The sequence below is a fragment of the Cucurbita moschata genome, unplaced genomic scaffold, assembly GCF_002738365.1.
Source record: "Cucurbita moschata cultivar Rifu unplaced genomic scaffold, Cmos_1.0 Cmo_Scf00060, whole genome shotgun sequence".
In the NCBI taxonomy this organism is placed as follows: Eukaryota; Viridiplantae; Streptophyta; class Magnoliopsida; order Cucurbitales; family Cucurbitaceae; genus Cucurbita; species Cucurbita moschata.
This window is the reverse complement of record NW_019268576.1, coordinates 987,924-1,008,621: the sequence shown is the minus strand read 5'-3', so window position 1 is coordinate 1,008,621 and position 20,698 is coordinate 987,924. Positions and strand designations below refer to the sequence as shown.

Genomic DNA, 20,698 nt, shown 5'->3' with positions numbered 1-20,698 from the left:
AATCGATACGACATGCTTAAAGAATTGAAGGTCGTTACCTATACTAATAAGGTGCACGTTTCGTTTCGGTGACTCAATTATAGAAACTCCAAGGTTTAGCGTGATTTACTTGGAGCAATTATATGTTGGGTGACCTTTTTTGAGTTTTCCTACAATGCATGTGAGCAAGATCAAAACATGCTGGAAAAACCTATGTTGATATGTGGTGATAGTATTCTCTCTTAAAAACAATGAGTAAGTAACATGACAATATCGTAGAGGAATGCAAGGTCATAAGATGTTGAATTTAGATTCTGAATCTTGAATATGGTTCGTTACATAATAATCTCGTTCACTTGTGAGTGATGCTCTTTCATGGGCATTCCAACCACAAGCAACTCATGAGTCATGCTCTCTATGGGCCTGGTTTGTTACATCATAGTTCATGCTATGATATGATTATGCTATGTCATGAACCTATGTTATGTTATCAATGTTATTTGATATATGTGTCGGATGATGAAAGTCCCACATCGGCTAATTTAGGGAATGATCATGAGTTTATATGAAAGTCCCACGTCAGCTAATTTAGGGAATGATCATGGGTTTATAATCAAAGAATACTCTCTCCATGAAGCAAAACCATGAGAGCTAATGCTCAAAGTGGACAATATGATATCATTGTGGAGAGTCGTGTTTGTCAAACTACACTATATAACATTCAAAATGACAATATTAATTTTATACATTGATCCACAAATTAAGTAAAATTGTCATGGCATAAACTGACATAGTTTATGATTTTCATATTATTTGATTAGGATTATTCCCACCGTAGACTATATTATAAAATTAAATTTCCATTAATCAATGCCCCCATTAACATGCTAGCACATGCCCTTGTTCCCTCTCAATGGGTCCCTAAACATTTATACTCTTTTATTTCTCTCCTTACCCACAAAAAATGAGTACATAAATACCATAAATTAAGGTATAAAATAATGCAAATAAAAAAAGAATTTTCTTTTTCCCTAAATAATACAATTTCATAGAATAAAATACCATTTGACAACCAAACAAAGAAATGGGTGTAATTATTAAGCAAAAAAAACCCATTTCTTTGGAAAATTAATTAGTGATAATAACAATAATAAAACATGACAAACAACCCAACCAGACAGACAGTAGGTGAAGGTTTACAGCTTTTCATGTCTCATCCATTACAAACATTGTCCCCAACAGCATTTCATTTTGGGTTTTTTTTTTTTTTTTTCTGTATATACTAATAATTTAAATTATATAAAAAAAAAACATTAAAGTTTGAAAAATACACACAAAACAACATGCATGTTTCCAAGCTGGAACCATCTTCACGAACACTTCTGTTCTAGCTTCTCCTCTTGCATTTCTCCATAGCTCTTGGGGCTGAAAATTTCAGAAAAATAATGTTAAGATTTTGTTTTCTTTAGAATGGTTTTAAAATGGAGCGTGAATTACCTAGCCCGATGGCTTCAGAACCTTTCATGATTCTCAAACGCTTGCATGAATCGACAAACATCCTATTAGAGAAATCGTTGTTCAGTTAATGAAACCCAACTAGGAAAGAAATGGAAAAATTAAACAAAACTTACTCCCATGGAACGTCCCCGACGAGCATCCAATCACCGTCTTTATCTTCGTAAGTTGGAACGAACTCTGAGCTATTGAGAAGATCCATCAACTTTCTTTCGTTCATGAAATCTATCATTCCTTGAGTACCAGAATATTTACCCATTGCGAAGGAGCTAAACATCTTGGCCAAAGCATCAGAAAGCTCTCGGTAGCTTTGGTACATTTTCAAGTCTATCTTACGAAGATATGGAGCTCCATCCATGCAAACCTTCACAAATGCAACGGCAGCGCCACCGTTTGCGTTCTCCGTTCCTTCACCACTCGTGTTCTTCTGAGCCATGACGTTCTTCCTGTACGATCGCACTGGTGGCCAACCCACAGCTTGTGCCCTACAAACCCAACAAATATGCATGAGAAACATCATTCAACCTAACCTTCAGTTATGTCTTGGAAGAAGAAATTTACTTGACAAGAGGCTTAGCCGGATCCTTGGAGCCGAGGCTCTTCGGACCGTGGACGCTCGTCGGAATGTTCTTAATATCGTCATTGAGACCGACTCCAACACGAACATCTCCGCCGCCATCGTTGCTCTGAATGTTAAGCTTCAGATCAATAGTTTGAGAGAAACCCCTCTTGCCGGAAGCTTTAAGGGTGAGGTCAGGAGGCGGATCTCCGCCGCCGGGCAAGCCCAGGCAGAGCTCAGTCTCCTTCAAGCTTACAAACTGGTTGGGCATATTCCGACCGACAGCTTCCATATAGAGAACGAAAAAAAGGTTGTCGTTTTGGGATTTCTTCTTATGGTGTCGACGCTACCCGATAATATTTAAAACCAAACAAAATTCACCCTCTTTTATTGGATAGGGTGGTAATATGTATTCTGTATTTTTATATCAAATAATTAATAATGGGTCCCTATTATAAAGTTTTTATTATATATTTAATGCAATAAATCATATGATATGTCAATTTCTTTTTCTACTCTCTTTTTTCCCATTTTTACAAATTTTTTTTTAATTCTGCATTCATTTTGATATTGCTAATATTAGACCAATAATTATTAGGGTCGCTTTTTTTCTCAATTATAGGGTCGTCATGTATTTTCTATTATATGATCACGTCACCTATTAATATTGTATTGCTTTTAAGAGTAAAGACACCGTTCCCACAAATCAACACGAATCTTTTTAACATGTTTTGTCATCACTCACATGCATCGTATAAAAATTACTAGAAGGTCCCCAACATAAAATTGTTCTAAGTTTAGCACGTTTTATTTCTTTTGAGCATTTTTTAACTTTGAGATCTCTCTTTCGTTGGTATATGGTCTCAGTTCATTCATTCATGTACCTCTTCTTTATTCGAACATTATATTACATTATATATATATATATATATGTGTGTGAGGTAAATTACAAAAAATTATTAAAATGTGGTTCGTTAAATGACACGTAGGTATAAGATAAATATTTTTTTTAAAAAAAAGGAATATTTGATTATAAATTTAATATCGGGGAAATTTTATATTATTTTTTTCAATGAATAAAAAAGAGACACGTCACATGGAAGAGATCACATGCAACACACTAATCAACCTTTATTATACACTAATCACTTAATTAATATCCTACTCTTTCCATTAAAAATACTTTAAAGTCGTTAATCTTTGATTAAAATTTTCTAATTATATTAATATGTTTTTTTTTTTTAACTATTTTTCAATAATCTAACATTATTACAGATATTAAAGGTGGAAATTCAAAGCTAGTAATTACAGAGTTTGGCACAAATGTTCTAAATATTTAATTAAAATAAAATTTTGATAATAATTAAACTCAAAAAACTATTGGGATATTGTAATTTTGAATCTAAAAATGCACTTAATATTAAATTTTAATTTTAATTTTCGTGAAATAGAGAATATTTATTTTACTAATTAAACCATTCAATCTCGTGGATCGATGAAAATTATTATTATAAATTAATTCCTTTTGATAAAAAAAGAAATAAGGGATTCTTCCATGAACCTTCCTTATAAGCATTATGCACATGAAAATTATATTTTATAATTGCTTTTTTTTTTTTTTTCATTTATAAATATATTAAAGAAGGGTTCGTGATAGAAGGAGATCGAGCTTTGTACTAAGCTTTCGAAGCTTGTTTTCTTGGGAGGAAAAGATTTCCTCTTATCGTGCTGATATCAATAAATAACTTGCTCGAGCGTAGAACAAAAAAAAAAAAAAAAAAGGTATAACGAGAGAACGTTTTTAGCCTCGTTATAAACTAATGCAAGATAGACGAACGAGTCAACGTAATCCAACACATTATTTGAGACCGAATGTCTACTCTTCGTATCCTACAAAACATATGAACATGAAGCAACATTAATTCTAGGAAATAAGATGACATGGTGGTGACTAACAGACAAGTCACATCTCAAGAAGATGGAGACATATCTAACACTAGCTGTGCCCTTGGTGTGTCACGGTCCCCAAACCCTATTTCTCTTGGAAATTATGAATTAACGTTTTTTTTTTAATCCCTACTCGGGACTTAAAGGTGGAGACGAGGATCAGGATCAATTCCTCATATCTGCTTCACTTCATTGATATCTCGATAGAATCATTACAATATTAACTTATCTAAATAATATTCAATTCAAAATAATAAATAAACTATTGCCCAAAAACACACAAATAATACACGTTTAATATTGTATAGCCAAACATTTTTTGGCTTAATAAAACATTTAAAACTAACCACAAATCAAATCTCGTATGATATTGATGATCTCAATTTTGATACTTTTTGAAAAGGGCAATTTTATAATATAGTTTTAAAAAGTAAAAATTAGGTACCAATAAGACCATAGTTTATTTGCAACCATCTCCCTAATATTCCAAATGTTCCTTTAATTTAAGACATGGTGGGGGCTGTTTTTTTTTTTTTGTTTGTTTTTTTTTTTACCTTGGAATGTCCAAAGAAAAAGACAAGGTATTTGATTATCCCTGACTTTATAATTGCCATTTATTATTATTTTGCTTCAAATAATAATAATACTTATTATTCTTACTGCCTAAGTTTACCTTAGCATTTAATGAATGTGTATAAATAATGTCAACCATATGAATATCAAGTTGATTTATCTAGATAAAATATTATCTTTTAACATTAAATATTTATGCTAAATTTATATCAAAGAATTAATTTTAAAAAATATATAATGATATTAATCGGGTGTGATTAAGGTTATTAAAATTATAACTAATCTTTATGGTCTACGTCGATAATTATTTTGTGCTCGCATCGTTATTTAAAATAATAATAAACAAATAAATCATTAAAAAAAAAACATGTAAAAGTGTGGTTTTTTATTTGGTAGTTTGAGGTCATTGGTATCAGTTAGTGGGTGACAAAAGAATCTCAATCCTTTCATTATAAAAATAATTTTTATTTTATTATTATCTTTTATTTAGAGTGCTTGTCTTTTAAATTATTTTCTATTCTCATGTAATTAAAAAATAAAAAATATATATTTGAATATAAATTCGGATCCATTTAGTTTAGTTTATTTTCATGTTGTGTTTGTCTCCGTCTAAAATATAGTTCAACCGATAAATATATAAATATTTAATTAAGAGATTTGAATTTCAAATCCATTCAAAAAATACTTTTAATTATAATGTCTAAAATAATCATAGTTAAGTTTTGAATAGAAAACGTTAAAGTTTTGTTTAATATATATATATCTTGTAAAATTGTAAATAAAAGACGTTAAATTTTGGTTTCAATCGCCCTTTACATTTAAAGCACTGACTTTATATGCAATAAAAATTTTAATAACATCATACTTCACTTATTAACCACAAATATAATTAGAAATTTTTATTTAAAAAAAAATGGAAATAAAATAGGAATTTGAAATTAATTATGTATTTCATGGCCCACACAAAGAAGGAAGCCGAATTGGACACGCAACGGAACGCGGTCTCGAACGGGTAAAACGGCGTCGGTGAGTGGTAAAAAAAATAAAAGCTTTTTTTTTTTTTTTAATAAAAATGTAAAAAAGAACACGAATGGTGTGGCTGCAGATACGTGGCACGGGGTTTAAGGCAACAGGTGGCGTGTTTGTCAGGTGTGGACTTTGAAAGCCGCTGACAGCGCAATCCAACCAAACAGCCTCTGGACAGTGGAGAGGGCCCCACGTTTCCTCGTCATCAGTATCACACGTGGACGATGGTCCAACCCACCGTACGTGTTCCTGCCGTTCTCAATCTCTGCCCCCACACGCTTCCAGTTTTCTCCCCGGCCCCACACCCCCAGCTTTTATCCTAAGATTAAATTACATAAATTTTACAAATTAAATTCAAATTATTTATTTATTTTTTTAAATTCTTTTGCCCTTCTCAATATTATACTCCATACATTAATTTTTTAATTTAATTTTTAAATAATAAATAAATAAATAATGAATAAACAAGATTTAAACTTAATTTATAATACAATTTTCAATTTATTTTAAATTTTTAAATTTTATATCTAATCAGTCTCAACTTTTAATATTGTGTCTACTGGATCATTAGCCTACTCGACATTTTTTTTTAAAACTTACTAACTTATTAGACTAAGAGAGAGGTTTTAATAAAACGCGTCAATTAGAGAAAAATTTTCACGTCAATATTTCGTTTCTCTCTCCACCAAGGAGATGTTTTCACACCCTTTTAAAAATGTTTCATTTTTTTCTCCAACCAACGTGGGATCTTACAACCCATCTCCTTAGGAACCCAGCATCTTCATTAGCACACCGCCCAATGTCTAACTCTAATATCATTTGTAACAACTCAAGCCTACTGCTAACAAATATTATCCTCGTTGGGTTTTCTCTTCCAGATTTTCCCTCGAGGTTTTAAAATGTTCTGTTATGGAGAGATTTCCACACCCTTATAGGAATGTTTTGTTCCCCTCTAACTGAGGTGGGATCTCACTGGCTTATTAGACACAAAGTTAAAAGTTCAAATACTTATTAGATATATTTTAGGAGACGAGGTGTACTAGCCACAAACAGGAAAGCTCAGGACTAAACCTATATTTTTAACACAAACAGTCAATATGAGTTGAGTGACGAGATTTGTGAATTATTTATGAGTTAGAACGGCGAGGAATGAATATGGTAGGAGAAAGATTAGGGTTTGAGACAATACATTAATGGTAGAAGAAGTAATATAATGTTTGGGTGAGAGATAGAAAAGGAAAGGGTTATAAAACGAAAGAGATTGTGCATATAGTTCAATGCATAGGTGATAATGGAACATAGGGGGATGGTCCAAAATTAGAGGTTGAATCGTGTGGATGCAATGCTCAGAACCATAATGGAAAGATATTTGTTTTCAAGTTACAAAGTTATAAGACACTACAACAATTTAATGGATTTTAATGCACCCAAGACAAAGTTTCCCACTTATTTTTTTTTTTTTGTCTCTATGTCGTGTTCTTTTCACTTCCTTAGCTTATTTCATTTATAAGAACAGCTGTTTGTTCTTTCTTTTATTGTTGATATTAATTTTGATGGGTGGAATGTCGTCATATGTGCAGGTACCCAAAGTTTTGGCATTGATTTTTTTGTAAGAAACTGGCAACGAGATGAGTTAAATTATTTGGAAATTATTTGTGTATTTGACATTCGGGATAAGTTTGATATCACTTCGGAAATGGTTGGTGTGCAAATATAGATAAAGGCAGTAAATTTGTTGAGCGAGACACATACGTAACTTGTAAAATAGTGAAAACTGTCATACCCGTTTTGATCTTTTGAATTAGAGATGTTGGAGTAAGATAATTCATTTTCGACTTTTAACTCTAAAGCATAATTATCCATTTCTACTTGACAACCTAGGATTAGGGTTGGGTTGGTCTTCCTTTTGGCCTAAGGGTTTGATAATTTGTCAAGACAGTCATAGGTATCTTAATCAATCTCTTGAGTTTTTGGCCCAAGGTACGTATTATTTCCCCACGACCCATATAGACTCTAGGGTGTGGTCAATTGGGTACGAAGCTAGGGGCTCCATTTTCGGTTATGTTCATTCAATTTGACTCTCTTACCCTCTTTTGATTAGTCTGAGATATTATAGTTAGGTTCAATTTTATCAATATAACATAAAAAACTGTTTTTATAATCGGTTGATTATAGAATGTTTATATGTAGTATAACATTATAGCATATAGACTCGTGTGCCTTCTAGAAATAGAAATATGATTTAGTGGCTTTATAGAGATAAAAGAGTTAGGCACCGCCCTATGTACTCACCATTAAAGATTTAGGACAATAATAGCTCACTAATGTCGGTTGTTCCACGATTGTTTCACATAAAAAAAATATTTTTTTTCTTTTAATTAATGGGTAGATAGCTCATTAACCTAACACAATAATGATGTCATATTTCTTTTCCTTCAAAATTTAAATTTTTCTTAATTTAAAATAATTTAAGTCGGCAAAAATTTTCTTTTCCTATTTTTTGTCACTTAATTTAAAAAGTTGAAATTAATAAATAATTAGTTGTTTAGTCAAAAAGGTTGTGTTCTTTCAAATTTTAATCATGCCTAAAAAGACTATCACCATAAAAACTACTCCTTTTCATATGTTTTGTCCATTCATCAAAAGTTCTTTACATTTCTCTTTCTTTCACTTTTTCAAATTGTTTTTTTTTTCTCAAATTATATTTGTAATTTAAAAAATATATAAAATATGTGATGACACCCCTATAAATGAGTTGTTCATAAATGAACCAACACCATATTCGAATGAGAGTGATCCCGAATATAGAACAGTTAAGAAAAATTTAAAATAATTGAAAATTACTGTTGGTACAAACAAAGTGCACTTTTTATTTTGGTGGCTCAATCATAGAAACTTCAGGATTAAACATACTTTACTTTAAACAATCTTATGTCACTCTATGTCAGAGAATAACAGAACCATATTTTAAAGTAAACAATATTATATTATTATAAAATTAAAATAATAATAAGGGCCGAGATTTGAAAGCATTAATGAGTTAGAAGACGCGCACGAGGTCGGTGGGGGAGGATGGGTCCTTTGGTTCGTGGGTCTTGGTACATTCTATTGATTTTGATTTACGAACCAACCACTACACACCGTGGGACTCAACCAACCCACGACCAAATAGAGAACAAGAAACAAAATATAAATTATTAAATTATTAAATTTTAAAAACTAATATTTATATATAATAAAATTTAAGGACGGTTTTAAACCTTTTTTTTTTATTTTAATATCTTCCCCAATTTTTTAGGCGTAACTCAAGTTGGTCAACTAGAGACGACTTTGACTTAGTCAACTGGATTTTGTTTTTTTTTTTTTTCCATGTAATTATAAATTAACTTCTTCTAGAAAGAATATAATTTAATTGTGTTGTTTTACTATTTTGAGAAAATTGTATAAATATATAAATATATAAAATGTTTAAATTTATATAATTGTAAAGGCTATGGGGCCCCACATCACATGGCAATGCTTGTACCTTAATATCCAACGCTCCCGATTGGGTTTCCCACAGCCACGTAAACGCATCTCAACCGTCCATTTTCACTGCTCTTCCTGTCCCCTCCTCTGTCCCTCCTTTGCCGCTGTCGCTCCCATTCCCGCCGACAAATTCCCATCCTCATCTCCTTCTTCATCTTATCGATAAAACAACCCTTTTCTTCTCTCCCAAACAAAAAAAAAAAAAAAAAAAAAGAAATGGATTCCAAGCCCTCCGATCTCAATCTCGGAGCCACCGAGCTCCGCCTCGGCCTACCAGGAACCGCCGCCGAAAGCGACGGCTCTGCAGACAACTCTTCTGGGGTTCGAACTAACAAGAGAAATTTACAGAACGACTCTGCTCCTCCACCCAAGTATGTGCCGTTTTCGATTATGACTCTCGTTATGGTTTTTGGGGCTCTGTTTTGATTCTCAATTTGGGTTTTGTAGGTCTCAGGTTGTTGGGTGGCCGCCGATTAGATCCTTTAGGAAAAATACTCTGCTGCCAAAGAAAACAGAGTCAACCACGGCGGCGGAGGGCGGAGGGATTTATGTGAAAGTGAGTATGGATGGAGCTCCTTATTTGAGGAAGATCGATGTGGGTCTCTACAAGGGGTACCCTGAACTTCTCAAGGGTTTAGAGGAGATGTTCAAGATCAGAATCGGGGCATACTGTGAAAGCGAAGGTTACCGGGGATCGGATTATGCCCCAACTTACGAAGATAAAGACGGAGATTGGATGCTGGTGGGCGATGTTCCATGGCGGTGAGTTTTTCTAATAATTCCCTGAAATTCCAAATCTGTATTTTAATTAAATTCATGAGCTTATTTGATTTGGTGATGAATTAAATGCAGGATGTTTATTTCGTCGTGCAAGAGGATGAGAATCATGAAAGGATCAGAAGTTGGGGGACTGAGAAATTAACACCTTTTTTTTTTTAATTTACAGAACGATATGGATGAATTTTTCTTCATTTTTTCTTTTTGTTTTTAAGTTTTGTAAGATAAATTAGCTGATGAAATCAAATTGTAATTAACATATACTTTTATTACTATATACATTCCCGAAGCCTCTTTATGGAGTGTTGTAATTACATAAAACTGAAAAGCTTTATTAACTGAATATAGGAGGGGTGCGCCTGGCCCACGCTGTAGTGCAACGAATGGGCGATGCTCGGGAGCCCCAATAGCAAGCTACTGTGGTGGGCTCTCCCCCTTGAAAAATTAATTTAATATCATGTGGGCCGATGGCCCACGTATCAGATATTAAACTGATAAGAACAGATACTACACTTGATCTTAGCCAAAAGGCCGAGAAAGGTATGGTTTAGAAGGAAGTATGCAGGCCTGTTTTATAGCCAGTCTCCTGCTCTTGCTTCGAAGTTTAACCGATGTGGGACAGATTGCTCCCGGCAATTCTGTTAAATTTCTAAAATCCCATTTTCATTGGCAAATTTAACATTATTTAAATTCCCCTTTTTTATTTTTTTTATTAAATTCCAATGCAAATCCTACTTTTGTTCTGAAATATTGAGTTTAGCATTTCGGTTGTAAAAAGAAAAGAAAAAAAATAACAATTTTGATCTTTCTTATTGTCTTTTGTAAAAGATGTAAATAGAAACTCAATTATTGAATATATTTGATTCGAATTTGAAGTTTATTGGACAAAATTTCAGGTTGGAACAGAATAAAATTTTATTATTTTTTATTTCATACAATTCCTCTTTTAAATTAAAAAAAAAAACTAAAAATACTTCAAAATTTAATAGGTTGTATTTTATGTTATTTTTAAATATATTATTTTTTTTTTTAAATTAAAATTTTCTGTTGGAAAACGTTTTTTTTTTTTTTTAACTCTCCATCCATAATTTTTTATTATTATTTTAAATAAGAGTTTTATCAAAGTAATAATATTGATATTGAGTTGTTCAAATATTGTAGAAAGTAGATAATTTTAAATAACAATTTTATCCGAGTATTTCAGTCATAGTACGGTACACCACAATTTACATTTTTTTTTTTTTAATTTAAGACTCTCCCCTTCATCAACATCATGTCTTTTATAAAAAAATTAAATCAAGATGATCTAGTTTATTAAATAGTTATTGAATGTTTCCATTAATGAAGCATGGGTGAAATCTTTTTCCTTTCTCAGTTCATTTCAGTTTCTGAAATCAACTTTCACAAGATTAAACACCATACCATTTCTAACAATACACCACAAACATCCCCTCAATTAAGCTCTTTCTTCTAAGTCCAATTTGCATATAAACACCTTCAACAATACCCCTGACCAGTGCCAAGATGGAGCCCGAGCCGAGGCCCGGCCCCGGCTCGACTACCTTCCGAGCACCCGCACCCGAAAAGAAGCCTAGCTTGTGAATCATATGGCCTCCTCATTGGTATGCCAAGAAACAACAATGTCCTGCAACTTGGCTTTCAAATCCCCCCAATGCATCCTCTCAAACTCAGCTTTGGATTCAGCTACCTTGACTTCAACAATTAAGAGATTAGCGGTGATTTCCAAAACCTCCACCACCAAAATCATCCTCCCTTTCCCTAACCCAATTGCTCCGCTCTTCCCTTTCTCCACTCTGTACCCCAATTCCCCACCGATCTCTGTTACTCTCTCCTCCACCTTTTCCACGCTCACCGCCGTCGTGAATCTCTTCTTCTTACAATCATCCGTTGTCTCAAACAGCCCCGACAGATCCAAACCAGATGACATTGAAATTATATCAAAAGCATTTAATCCAGAAACCCCCAATTCAGATTTGTAATTACCCAACGATTCGAACAAGCTTCTGTTGCTGATTTGGGGCTTCGATCGCACCGATTTCTTGTACCACGAATGCTGCATCAACGCCTCGATGCTCATCCTCGTGTTCGGATTTGGATCCAGAAGTTGGAAAATCAAATGCCGAGCCGGCTTAGAAATCGAATCGGGAAATTGATACTCCCGGCGGTAAACTTTACTGTACATGGCGACGAGATTGTTGTCGGTGAATGGGAGGTGTCCGGAGAGTAAGACGAAGAGGATAACGCCGCATGACCACGCGTCGGCTTTTGCGCCGTCGTAGCCTCTCCTGGTGACTACCTCTGGCGCTGCGTAAGCAGGGGTTCCGCACGCTGTGTGGAGCATTCCGTCTTTGATTTGTTCTGGTAACGCTGAGAGACCGAAGTCGGAGACCTTTAGGTTACCGTATTCGTCGAGGAGGAGATTTTGGGGTTTGATGTCGCGATGAGCGACGGCGTTTTGGTGACAGAAATGCAGAGCAGAGACGAGTTGTTGAAAGTAGCGGCGGGCGGAGGATTCCGTTAACCTACCACGGCGGAGGAGTTTCGCGAAGAGTTCACCACCGGAGGCGTAATCGACGACGAGATAGATCTTCGTCTTTGTCGCCATGACTTCGTGGATTTTGAGGATGTTTGGATGGTGCTGAAGGCGGCGCATCGCGGCGATCTCACGGATAATGCAAGGCTCCATGGCGGCATCGATGGTTTTGTTCTTGTCGATGATTTTAATGGCGACGATGGAGTCATCGGCGAGGGAACGAGCCTGGTACACCTTAGCGAAGCTTCCACGGCCGAGAAAACGACCTAACTGATATTTGCCGAGAAGGATGGCGCCGGTGGGCAGCGGCGGGAGCGGCGGAGGGGTGGGCGGACCACCGGACTCCATTGTGAAATATCGGTAATCGAAACGGAGATTACCGACTGACGTTTCGTTCCAATTTAGGGAAAAGGATTTTTATAGGCTCCATTTTCGCGTTCGTTGGGAATTTCCGTTTCCATAAAAATTTAGGAGTTTTCTTTTTCTTTTATTCCCCAAAATGCCCTTCTTATTTTTTTACCATGATTAACGTTTTTGCTATTTTTGTAATCCGTGTTGAGGGGTCAGTTTGGAGATAATGCGAGGGACAAGTTTTTTCTTTTTATTTTAATTAGTTTATAAAATTAATCTTGCCATTTAATTTACCATTCAAATTATGTTTTGAATGAGACACTTGAAACTTTACAGAGGGTCAAAATTGTAATTTAAAGTTGCATCGGTCGGAAAATTTAAGAGCTGGTGGGTGACGTGGATGATGTCGACTGTGAATGCAGTCATGACGTGGAGTATGCAGTAGCGATTTAAGGAATTTTGGGGGACAGTGGAGTTGACACGTGGAGATACAGTTGGGGTCCAAATTTGGAGAAGTTGACTACGCTCCTATTATTTGTTGATTAGGTGTATCGAAAATTTTATATAAGAATATTCCCTCCAAAAATACAAACGGGAGGATTTCTTTTTATTCACCCAGGCCTCGAATATTCATCTAATTATGTTAAGCTTTACTGCAAGCAGATATTGTCATATTTTAAAGTTAGATCGAGAGATGTAACGTGGCGATGGCGAAGGTGAGATCCTAAATAAATAATTTGTGCAATTGGAAAGGGTTTTGGAAGGTGATTTGAGCAAGCTCCTAAAGCCCATAAATGTACAAACAGAGCTTATTGGGCTTCCTCGATTTCTGCAGAGTTCTTCAAATTTCTTGTGTAAAATGTGTTCAGTTGGAACCTCCAATGGAATTCTGGAGATAGCCAAGTTTGGGCGTTACCCTACCTATCTGTTTAATGTTCACCTTCCCCTAACAAATCGCAACAATTTGGACTCACTCTTGATCCGTAGGTCTTGACACAAGGTTAGAATTCTCGCTATTCTAGAATGATATGTAGGCATTTAAGTTTGGAGTTGTCGAACTAATTGGTCCGCATGTATCTATGTTACAGCTCATACCTACTAGATATTGTCCGTTTTGGTTCGTTACGTATCGTTGTCAATTTCACGGTTTTAAAACGCGTCTATTAGGGAGAGGTTTCCACACCCTTATCAAAAATATTTCGTTCCCCTCTCTAACTAACGTGGGATCTCACAATCCATGCTCCCACAGTTCAATGTCTGACTCTAATACCATTTGTAACAGCCAAATCCCATTGCATACGGATATCATACTCTACTCTAACTAACGTGGGATCTCACAATCCATGCTCCCACAGTTCAATGTCTGACTCTAATACCATTTGTAACAGCCAAATCCCATTGCATACGGATATCATACTCTAATACCATTTGTAACAGCCAAATCCCATTGCATACAGATATCGTTCGCTTTGACCCATTACGTATTGTCATCAACCTCACAGTTTTAAAACGCGTCTGTTAATGAGAGGTTTCCATACTCTTATAAGAAATATTTCATTCTCCTCTCCAACCGATGTGGGATCTTACAATCCACCCCTCTAAAGAGTTCAATGTCCTCGTTGGCATACCGCTCGGTGTCTAACTCTTATACCATTTGTAACAGCTCAAGTCCACCACTAGCAAATATTGTCCACTTTAGTCCGTTACATATCACCGTCAGCCTCATAATTTTAAAACGCATCCATTAAGGAGAGATTTTCATGTTTTTATAAGAAGTGATTCATTTTCCTCTCCAAATCTCACAATTCATCTGTAGTAAAGTTATTGATGACTAAGAACACTAAGAACAAGAAGAGCCGAATCAATCTTTGGCAAGTTCAAGTCGGGTATAGAAAATAAAGGAAGGAACTATGGAGAAACCAATGCAATGTCATGTCTGATCTGGCTTATCCATTTTTGAAACCTAGTTTCCTTATAAGATGATTATCATTTTTACATTAGGCAAATATTTTTGTTTTATTGGACTGTCAATTTTTAAATTACTTCAAGAAATTAAAATAATTTTTTATTTTTTTATTTGGAGAGATTCGAGATAATAATTTTATTAAATATTTTATTTTTTTAATAACGACTCATTCGTGTTAAGTGTAAAATGATAAGTCGTTGTCACGGATTAAATATTATTTAAATATTAAAATAGCTATGCATAAACTATTTTCAAGTCAATTAAGTTTTAATTAATATTGCAATATTATAATTCAAAAGGGTCTCTATTACACTCATTATTATCATTTAATTTTTATTTACTATCAATTGAATTATTGATAGATTAATTTATTTATTGATAATGATAAATAGGTCATATTGAAAATAAGACATTCATTATTTTTTTTTAAAAATCAAATAATGTAAAGGATAATATATTATTATTTATTGAATCTTTCAATAAATGAACTTAGTTTTCATTAATTGATTTATTACCATCTAAAAATAAGCTATAAAAACCAAGCTTTTCAAACTAGTGTTAAAGAAAAATCCAAATTTATTAAAACCATTAGTGGTTTTTTTATTTTTAATAAACTAATATTCTTCATTTTAACGAAAAAGTGAAATATTTCTAAAATACATGCGAGGATAAAACATTCTAGAAAGGCTCGTGTTAGTCTATGGGGATAGTCCCCACTCTTAAAAGGAAAAGAGTAAGTAACATGACCATGTCGTAGGAGATGCAAGAGAATATCAGGATGTCGAATTCAAATTTTGAATCCTTATCTGAACCCTAAAAAACCTCTCTAAGAAATAAAATTTTAAGTCTGTAGAATGCAATTTTTTCAAAATATATATTGAAATTCAACCGCAAATTTTAATTCTTTAAATAAGTTAAAATTACCCGATATTTGAAATATTAAAGTTTTTAATCCAATTTTGTACGGAAAAAAGTCACATTCAACAAAATTAAATTTTAATCGACTTTTTTTTTTCAAAAGATGATTTTTAATTGACGATACTCTATAATCAAACTCTAATCCAATTGAACCTAAAGTCAAGGATAATAACTATTCAACTAAGTCACTTATTTGAAAATAATTGGAAAAAAATATGAAAATGATTTCTAAATTGGATAAGATATTAATTATTCAAATAGGATTTAAATATGTGATGAGCCTCTTTTCATGACCTAAGTTTTAAATAATTAAATGTCTTGATTGTGTCGATGATTATTTGGCTTGGAGCTAATATTATAATTTTATTATATTTTTAAAAGGATAATAACAAAAAAAAATGTATAATAAAAAAAAAAAGGGAATCATGAGAATATTAAATGGACCCATCAATATTTACTTAAAAATAACAAGAAGTTGAATGGGTTTCTTAGAAAACCATTCAAATTAAATTAATGATATATATATATATATGTATATAATTTTGTCCCACAATTTTTAATTAAATCCAAATTCAATTATTAATATTATTGTTTATGTTATTTTACTGAGTTTAATTAATAAGTGTGGTAAAGGAAACTTTTTTTTCTAAATGTTCACATTAATTGGAACATTGTTTTTCAAAAAAGTAGTTTTTAAAAAAATAAAAAAATAAATCGAAATTAAAAAGGGAAAGAAAAGCTCTCAAAAGACGAGAAATTATTAATTTGATGTATAAATATTTTGGCAAAATTATGCTTTTAAGTCGTCCTGCTGTTCCCTTTTAGGAAGCATTCACTCTTCAATTCAATTATAAAAAAAACTCTTATATTTTAAAAATAAATTAATAAAAATATTAACAAATTTTGTATTTTTATTTAATAAATTATTCTTTTAATTTAAAAAAAACGGATCGAATGGAGAGCTCACATAGGCTAATGCCAAAAGCACGTAGATAACGAAACACACCAAAAAAACGCGTGCTACAAGCCATGATCAAGACGTTTCCACAAGTGTAACAAAAGCCTAAACTTTGGTCGAATCATAACCAACTTTGTATTTTATTTAATAAATTATTCTTCATCTTTAAAAATAAAAAAAAAAGTAAAAAAAAAAAACTCTTATTAGTATTGCAAAATTCAATAATATATATATTTTTTTCAAAAAAGAAAAAATTACAAAGACGCAATCCAAATTTGCAACCAAAAACGGAAGGATTTTCCTTTTTTTTTTTTCCTCCACTAAACAAAAGGACATATATATATATATCCTGATATTTAATATTTACCCACTTAATTATTATTATTATTATTATTATTATTTTCTTTTTTTTTTCTTTTGTTTATGATATTTTAGATTTTCAATACAAAAATAATAAACAAAATTTCTACGGATTCTCTTCGAGGATCGATGTCAATCCAGTAACGATCTTCGCTCCTTTATCGAGACTCTTCGGTTTGATCGCCGGAGGTTGCCAGGGCGTCACTGCCACAGCCGCCTTCTCACCGCCATTAAAACATTTCTGCGGCGGAGGCGATGATTTCATCGAATCACTCTCAGGTGATGTCGTCGTCGTCGTTTCCTCGTCGAAAATCATTTCGAATTCTCCGCAATCCGTCTCTATCGAGGACTGCTCGCTGCTGTCGCTTCGGTCCTCGTCCGTGATTTCGTTCTCGTTTTGCGATGGATTTGGAGGTTTGGGTCTGATGTGAGAGGAAAGCCATTTGGATCTCATGTATTCGGCTTTCCTCCATGGCGGAAAGTGCATCCCCTTCTTTTTCAAGCTCTGTCTCGCCGCCTCCGATACGATCGAAACGATTTGACCTAGACGATCCGTTTTGCCGACGAAGATAGTCGGAAGTACTTGGAGGATCGCCTTGTACACACCAGTCGAACGAGCGATCTCAAACTCCGATCTGAAATCTATGTCTATCACCAATCTCTCGCCCTCCACCATCACATCGATGTATTCATATTCCCCTACACCAAGAATATTCAGTTTAATTCGAATCTACTGGAGTTTTTTTTTTTTTTTTTTTTTTTTTTTTTTTTTTTTTTTTTTTTTGTTTCATTGTTTGGTTTTGTTCTTAGAAGAGTGAGTACCTGCAGGATATGAAGGAGATTTGTCCCATTTTGATTTACAGATTGAAGAATCGTAACCGAGAGATGTAAGCGCATCCGTGACAACTTTTCTCAAATCGTTCTTCATTTTGTGAATTTTATTGTTCTTCTCAACAATCTTTGCGGTGTCCGCTAAGAGGTTTCTCTCGGTTACACTGGCGCAGAGAATCAGACTCTGATTCCCAAAATCGATTTGGATCAATTCAAGTTTTCAAGACCTTAGAGTACTAATTTTCAGAGAATAATCGAAGTGGCGTTTACCTTGAGTAAATCAGAAACATCCGCACCAGATGATCCGATTGTTACAGATTCACCGAAGTCATCGGACTCATCGTCGGAACTGTCATTACTGTTTCCGTTGAAGCAATTACAGCGGTTGCGACCATTTTTCATAGCAGTGGCCACTGACGACTGCTTCTCGTTGCTCTCCTCTATAAAACACTGAATCATTTTAGCCAAACAGATGGAGCTCGGCTCGAACTCACCCACTCCATCTTTATTGACGATGAACTGTGCGGCCTCTCCAGTCGCTGTGGGCTTTTCCGCTGAAGAATTCTTTAGAACATTCGGAAACGGCCGATCGAAGAGCTTTCTCAAACGCGATTTCAGCATCGGCTTGCCTGGATCATTACGAATGGCAGCCCTTCCATTTGCAGGATCGATATCAATAGGCTGAATCTTCATCTGAAGATGAAACGAAGAAAAGGTACGAAGAGATTTTTTCAAAACAGGAATAAAAAAAAGTAAATGAGGGTTTTAAGCTTAATCTGAACTCTAAAACCCTCAGGCTTTCTTTATGATGCAGTAATTAGTAATTACGACGCTCTTCATCTCTGCTCCATTATCAGAATCAATTAATAAGCACCGATTCATAATAAATTCAGACTATAAAACGAAGAAGATGAACACAAACTCGATGCTTCTAGTTTTCGTTTTCATACATTCATCCCGCACTTAGAAATCAGAGAAATTACACAAAATTGATGAACAATCAGAGAAATTACAGCCAAGAAACCAATACTCCAGTTCAAAATTCATTCCCCTCCACCAAACACTCTTTTCAAATTCAAAATTACAGACAAGAAAAAAACCTAAGAAGTCAGAATATACCAAAAATTTAACCAAGAGGATATTAGAGATGGATACCTTTCCCCGAAATTCCATGGAACTAGCGCGGATAACTTCGTAACTAAGCGAACGAGGAAATGGATATCGGATCAGAGCTTTTCGTGAAATACATGACGGCGATGATCGGAGATTCGAAGAGTGCGAGCGGATTGTGAAGAATCAGTCGCTGGAATATTCATTTCACCGGCCCGATGGTCGTCGCCGGTGAAGATGATGATTAAGATACAGAAGTTTTGCAGGGATTTTTATGATTCTCAAAAGGCGGATTGTGGAGTAAACAAAATTGGGGCTGGACTTCTTTATAACAATTTCAGATTGCTGACTGGGACTGTTTAGCCACGTCATAACCCCATGGCATGTGTTATTTTTCATTTTTATAATGCAAGAATTGATGACGTGGAGGGTGAACATATTACGCCGATGTAACGTGGCGGTTTTTTATTCGTTGTGAGTCAATTATATTGAATTTACGCCAATGCCCTTAGTTCTAGTGGACTGTTTGATGACCCTCTGTACCGGGGTAAAATAGTAAATCGCTCGAAAGGTCCAAATAAAGTATGACAGTACGAGATAATTTGTTTATTAATTTTTAATCATGGTAATTTTTTCTTACCCATTTTTTAATTTCAAAAAATATTTGACAAATATTAATATTTAACACATATTTGCACTTTTAATATTATATAAAACTAACCTCTAATTTGTTTAAAACTTTTTAGTGTTTTATTAATACTCATCCATTTTTATAAGTAATATTAAAAAATTTAGAGATAATTGTCAATACATTGATAGTAATAATTTTTTTTAACTTTTTTATAAATGTAAATGATGTTAATACTGCTTCTAAAATTTGAGGGTATCTTTCTTAGAGTTATTATTATTAATTTAGTCTAAAATTTAATATTATTAAATAAATTTATCTCTTGAAAAATTTTAAATTATTTAATAAATTTTTGGTCTTAATTTTAATTTAGTCAATAAAGATTCAGAGCAAAATACAATGAGAAAATAATTTAAAAAATAGAAAAAAGTATTAATTTACTTTATATTATAGGAAATTTAAAATCTTTGAATTTAGAAAAAAAGCTTTAATTTTCAAAAATTAAAAATGAACTATTTTTGTAGGATAAAAGTTTTACATACCCTTTTGACCGAATATTAAGCTAAAGTTAAAACTATATTTGTATTTCTATTATATATAAAAACAAAAAGTTATTAGTTGCTTTTTTTTTTTTTTTTTTTTTTTTGAAATTATGATTAAAACTAATGAAATAGGTTTCCATTAAAGGGGACAAAAATTCAGCTTTTTTCAAATGTAATTATTCTTTTTTTGTTAAGATAAAGTCTTTCACTATCCATTGGTATTATCTGTCAATTACTTATTGATTTTAGTGAAGAAATTAATAAAAGTTATAACCATAATGAATCCTTGTTGTTATTATTATTATTATATAATTATTTATTAATATGTTTATTACCAAATTTCTTCAAAAATTCTTATGTAACGTACAAAAATATAAATTAGGTAAATGTAACAACCTTCCAACATTTGGGAGATTTCCGCACTCTTGTAATAAATGTTTTGTTCCCCTCTCAAATAGATGTGGGATCTCATCTTAAAGAGAACAATATCTGCTAGCGGTGGATCTGGGGCGTTACAAATGGTATCAAAGCCAGGTTACCGGACGATGTACCAGCCTTCTCGCTATTCTCCAAAGA

General features: G+C 33.4%; 4 protein-coding genes and 1 non-coding gene across 5 annotated transcripts; 1 reads left to right on the top strand and 4 right to left on the bottom strand.

The window, feature by feature from the left end:
* Positions 1-1,085: 1,085 nt before the first annotated feature.
* Positions 1,086-2,420, bottom strand: LOC111436906 (auxin-responsive protein IAA14-like). Its single transcript, XM_023074698.1, has 4 exons — positions 2,056-2,420; positions 1,611-1,979; positions 1,477-1,538; positions 1,086-1,404 (listed from the first exon to the last, which is right to left on the bottom strand). Exons 1-4 carry the CDS (start codon positions 2,343-2,345, stop codon positions 1,367-1,369), a joined length of 759 nt encoding a protein of 252 aa, XP_022930466.1. The 5' UTR covers positions 2,346-2,420; the 3' UTR covers positions 1,086-1,366.
* Positions 2,421-9,251: 6,831 nt separating this feature from the next.
* Positions 9,252-10,212, top strand: LOC111436742 (auxin-induced protein 22B-like). The gene is made up of 3 exons (XM_023074455.1): positions 9,252-9,498; positions 9,575-9,889; positions 9,980-10,212. Exons 1-3 carry the CDS (start codon positions 9,344-9,346, stop codon positions 10,047-10,049), a joined length of 540 nt encoding a protein of 179 aa, XP_022930223.1. The 5' UTR covers positions 9,252-9,343; the 3' UTR covers positions 10,050-10,212.
* Positions 10,213-10,252: 40 nt separating this feature from the next.
* LOC111436969 lies at positions 10,253-10,448 on the bottom strand. The gene has a single exon (XR_002709364.1). It is a non-coding gene; the product is annotated as a U2 spliceosomal RNA (small nuclear RNA).
* A 773-nt stretch (positions 10,449-11,221) lies between these two features.
* On the bottom strand, positions 11,222-12,916 carry LOC111436751 (CBL-interacting serine/threonine-protein kinase 7-like). Its single transcript, XM_023074467.1, has one exon. It carries the CDS (start codon positions 12,804-12,806, stop codon positions 11,508-11,510), a length of 1,299 nt encoding a protein of 432 aa, XP_022930235.1. The 5' UTR covers positions 12,807-12,916; the 3' UTR covers positions 11,222-11,507.
* Positions 12,917-17,039: 4,123 nt separating this feature from the next.
* LOC111436951 lies at positions 17,040-19,273 on the bottom strand. Its single transcript, XM_023074757.1, has 4 exons — positions 18,998-19,273; positions 18,113-18,535; positions 17,834-18,026; positions 17,040-17,710 (listed from the first exon to the last, which is right to left on the bottom strand). The coding sequence occupies exons 1-4, from the start codon at positions 19,013-19,015 to the stop codon at positions 17,118-17,120; spliced, it is 1,227 nt and encodes a 408-aa protein (XP_022930525.1). The 5' UTR covers positions 19,016-19,273; the 3' UTR covers positions 17,040-17,117.
* Between the last annotated feature and the right edge of the window lie 1,425 nt (positions 19,274-20,698).

Coding starts and splice junctions, on each gene's coding strand:
- LOC111436906 (XM_023074698.1), bottom strand. CDS start 2,345: ATGGAAGCTGTCGGTCGGAATATGCCCAACCAGTTTGTAAGCTTGAAG. Junction 1,980..2,055: donor CCGGCTAAGCCTCTTGTCAA/GTAAATTTCTTC, acceptor TTGGGTTTGTAG/GGCACAAGCTGTGGGTTGGC. Junction 1,539..1,610: donor GTCGGGGACGTTCCATGGGA/GTAAGTTTTGTT, acceptor TTTCTCTAATAG/GATGTTTGTCGATTCATGCA.
- LOC111436742 (XM_023074455.1), top strand. CDS start 9,344: ATGGATTCCAAGCCCTCCGATCTCAATCTCGGAGCCACCGAGCTCCGC. Junction 9,499..9,574: donor GACTCTGCTCCTCCACCCAA/GTATGTGCCGTT, acceptor TGGGTTTTGTAG/GTCTCAGGTTGTTGGGTGGC. Junction 9,890..9,979: donor GTGGGCGATGTTCCATGGCG/GTGAGTTTTTCT, acceptor AATTAAATGCAG/GATGTTTATTTCGTCGTGCA.
- LOC111436751 (XM_023074467.1), bottom strand. CDS start 12,806: ATGGAGTCCGGTGGTCCGCCCACCCCTCCGCCGCTCCCGCCGCTGCCC.
- LOC111436951 (XM_023074757.1), bottom strand. Junction 18,027..18,112: donor ATGTTTCTGATTTACTCAAG/GTAAACGCCACT, acceptor TTTGGGAATCAG/AGTCTGATTCTCTGCGCCAG. Junction 17,711..17,833: donor ATCTCCTTCATATCCTGCAG/GTACTCACTCTT, acceptor TTCTTGGTGTAG/GGGAATATGAATACATCGAT.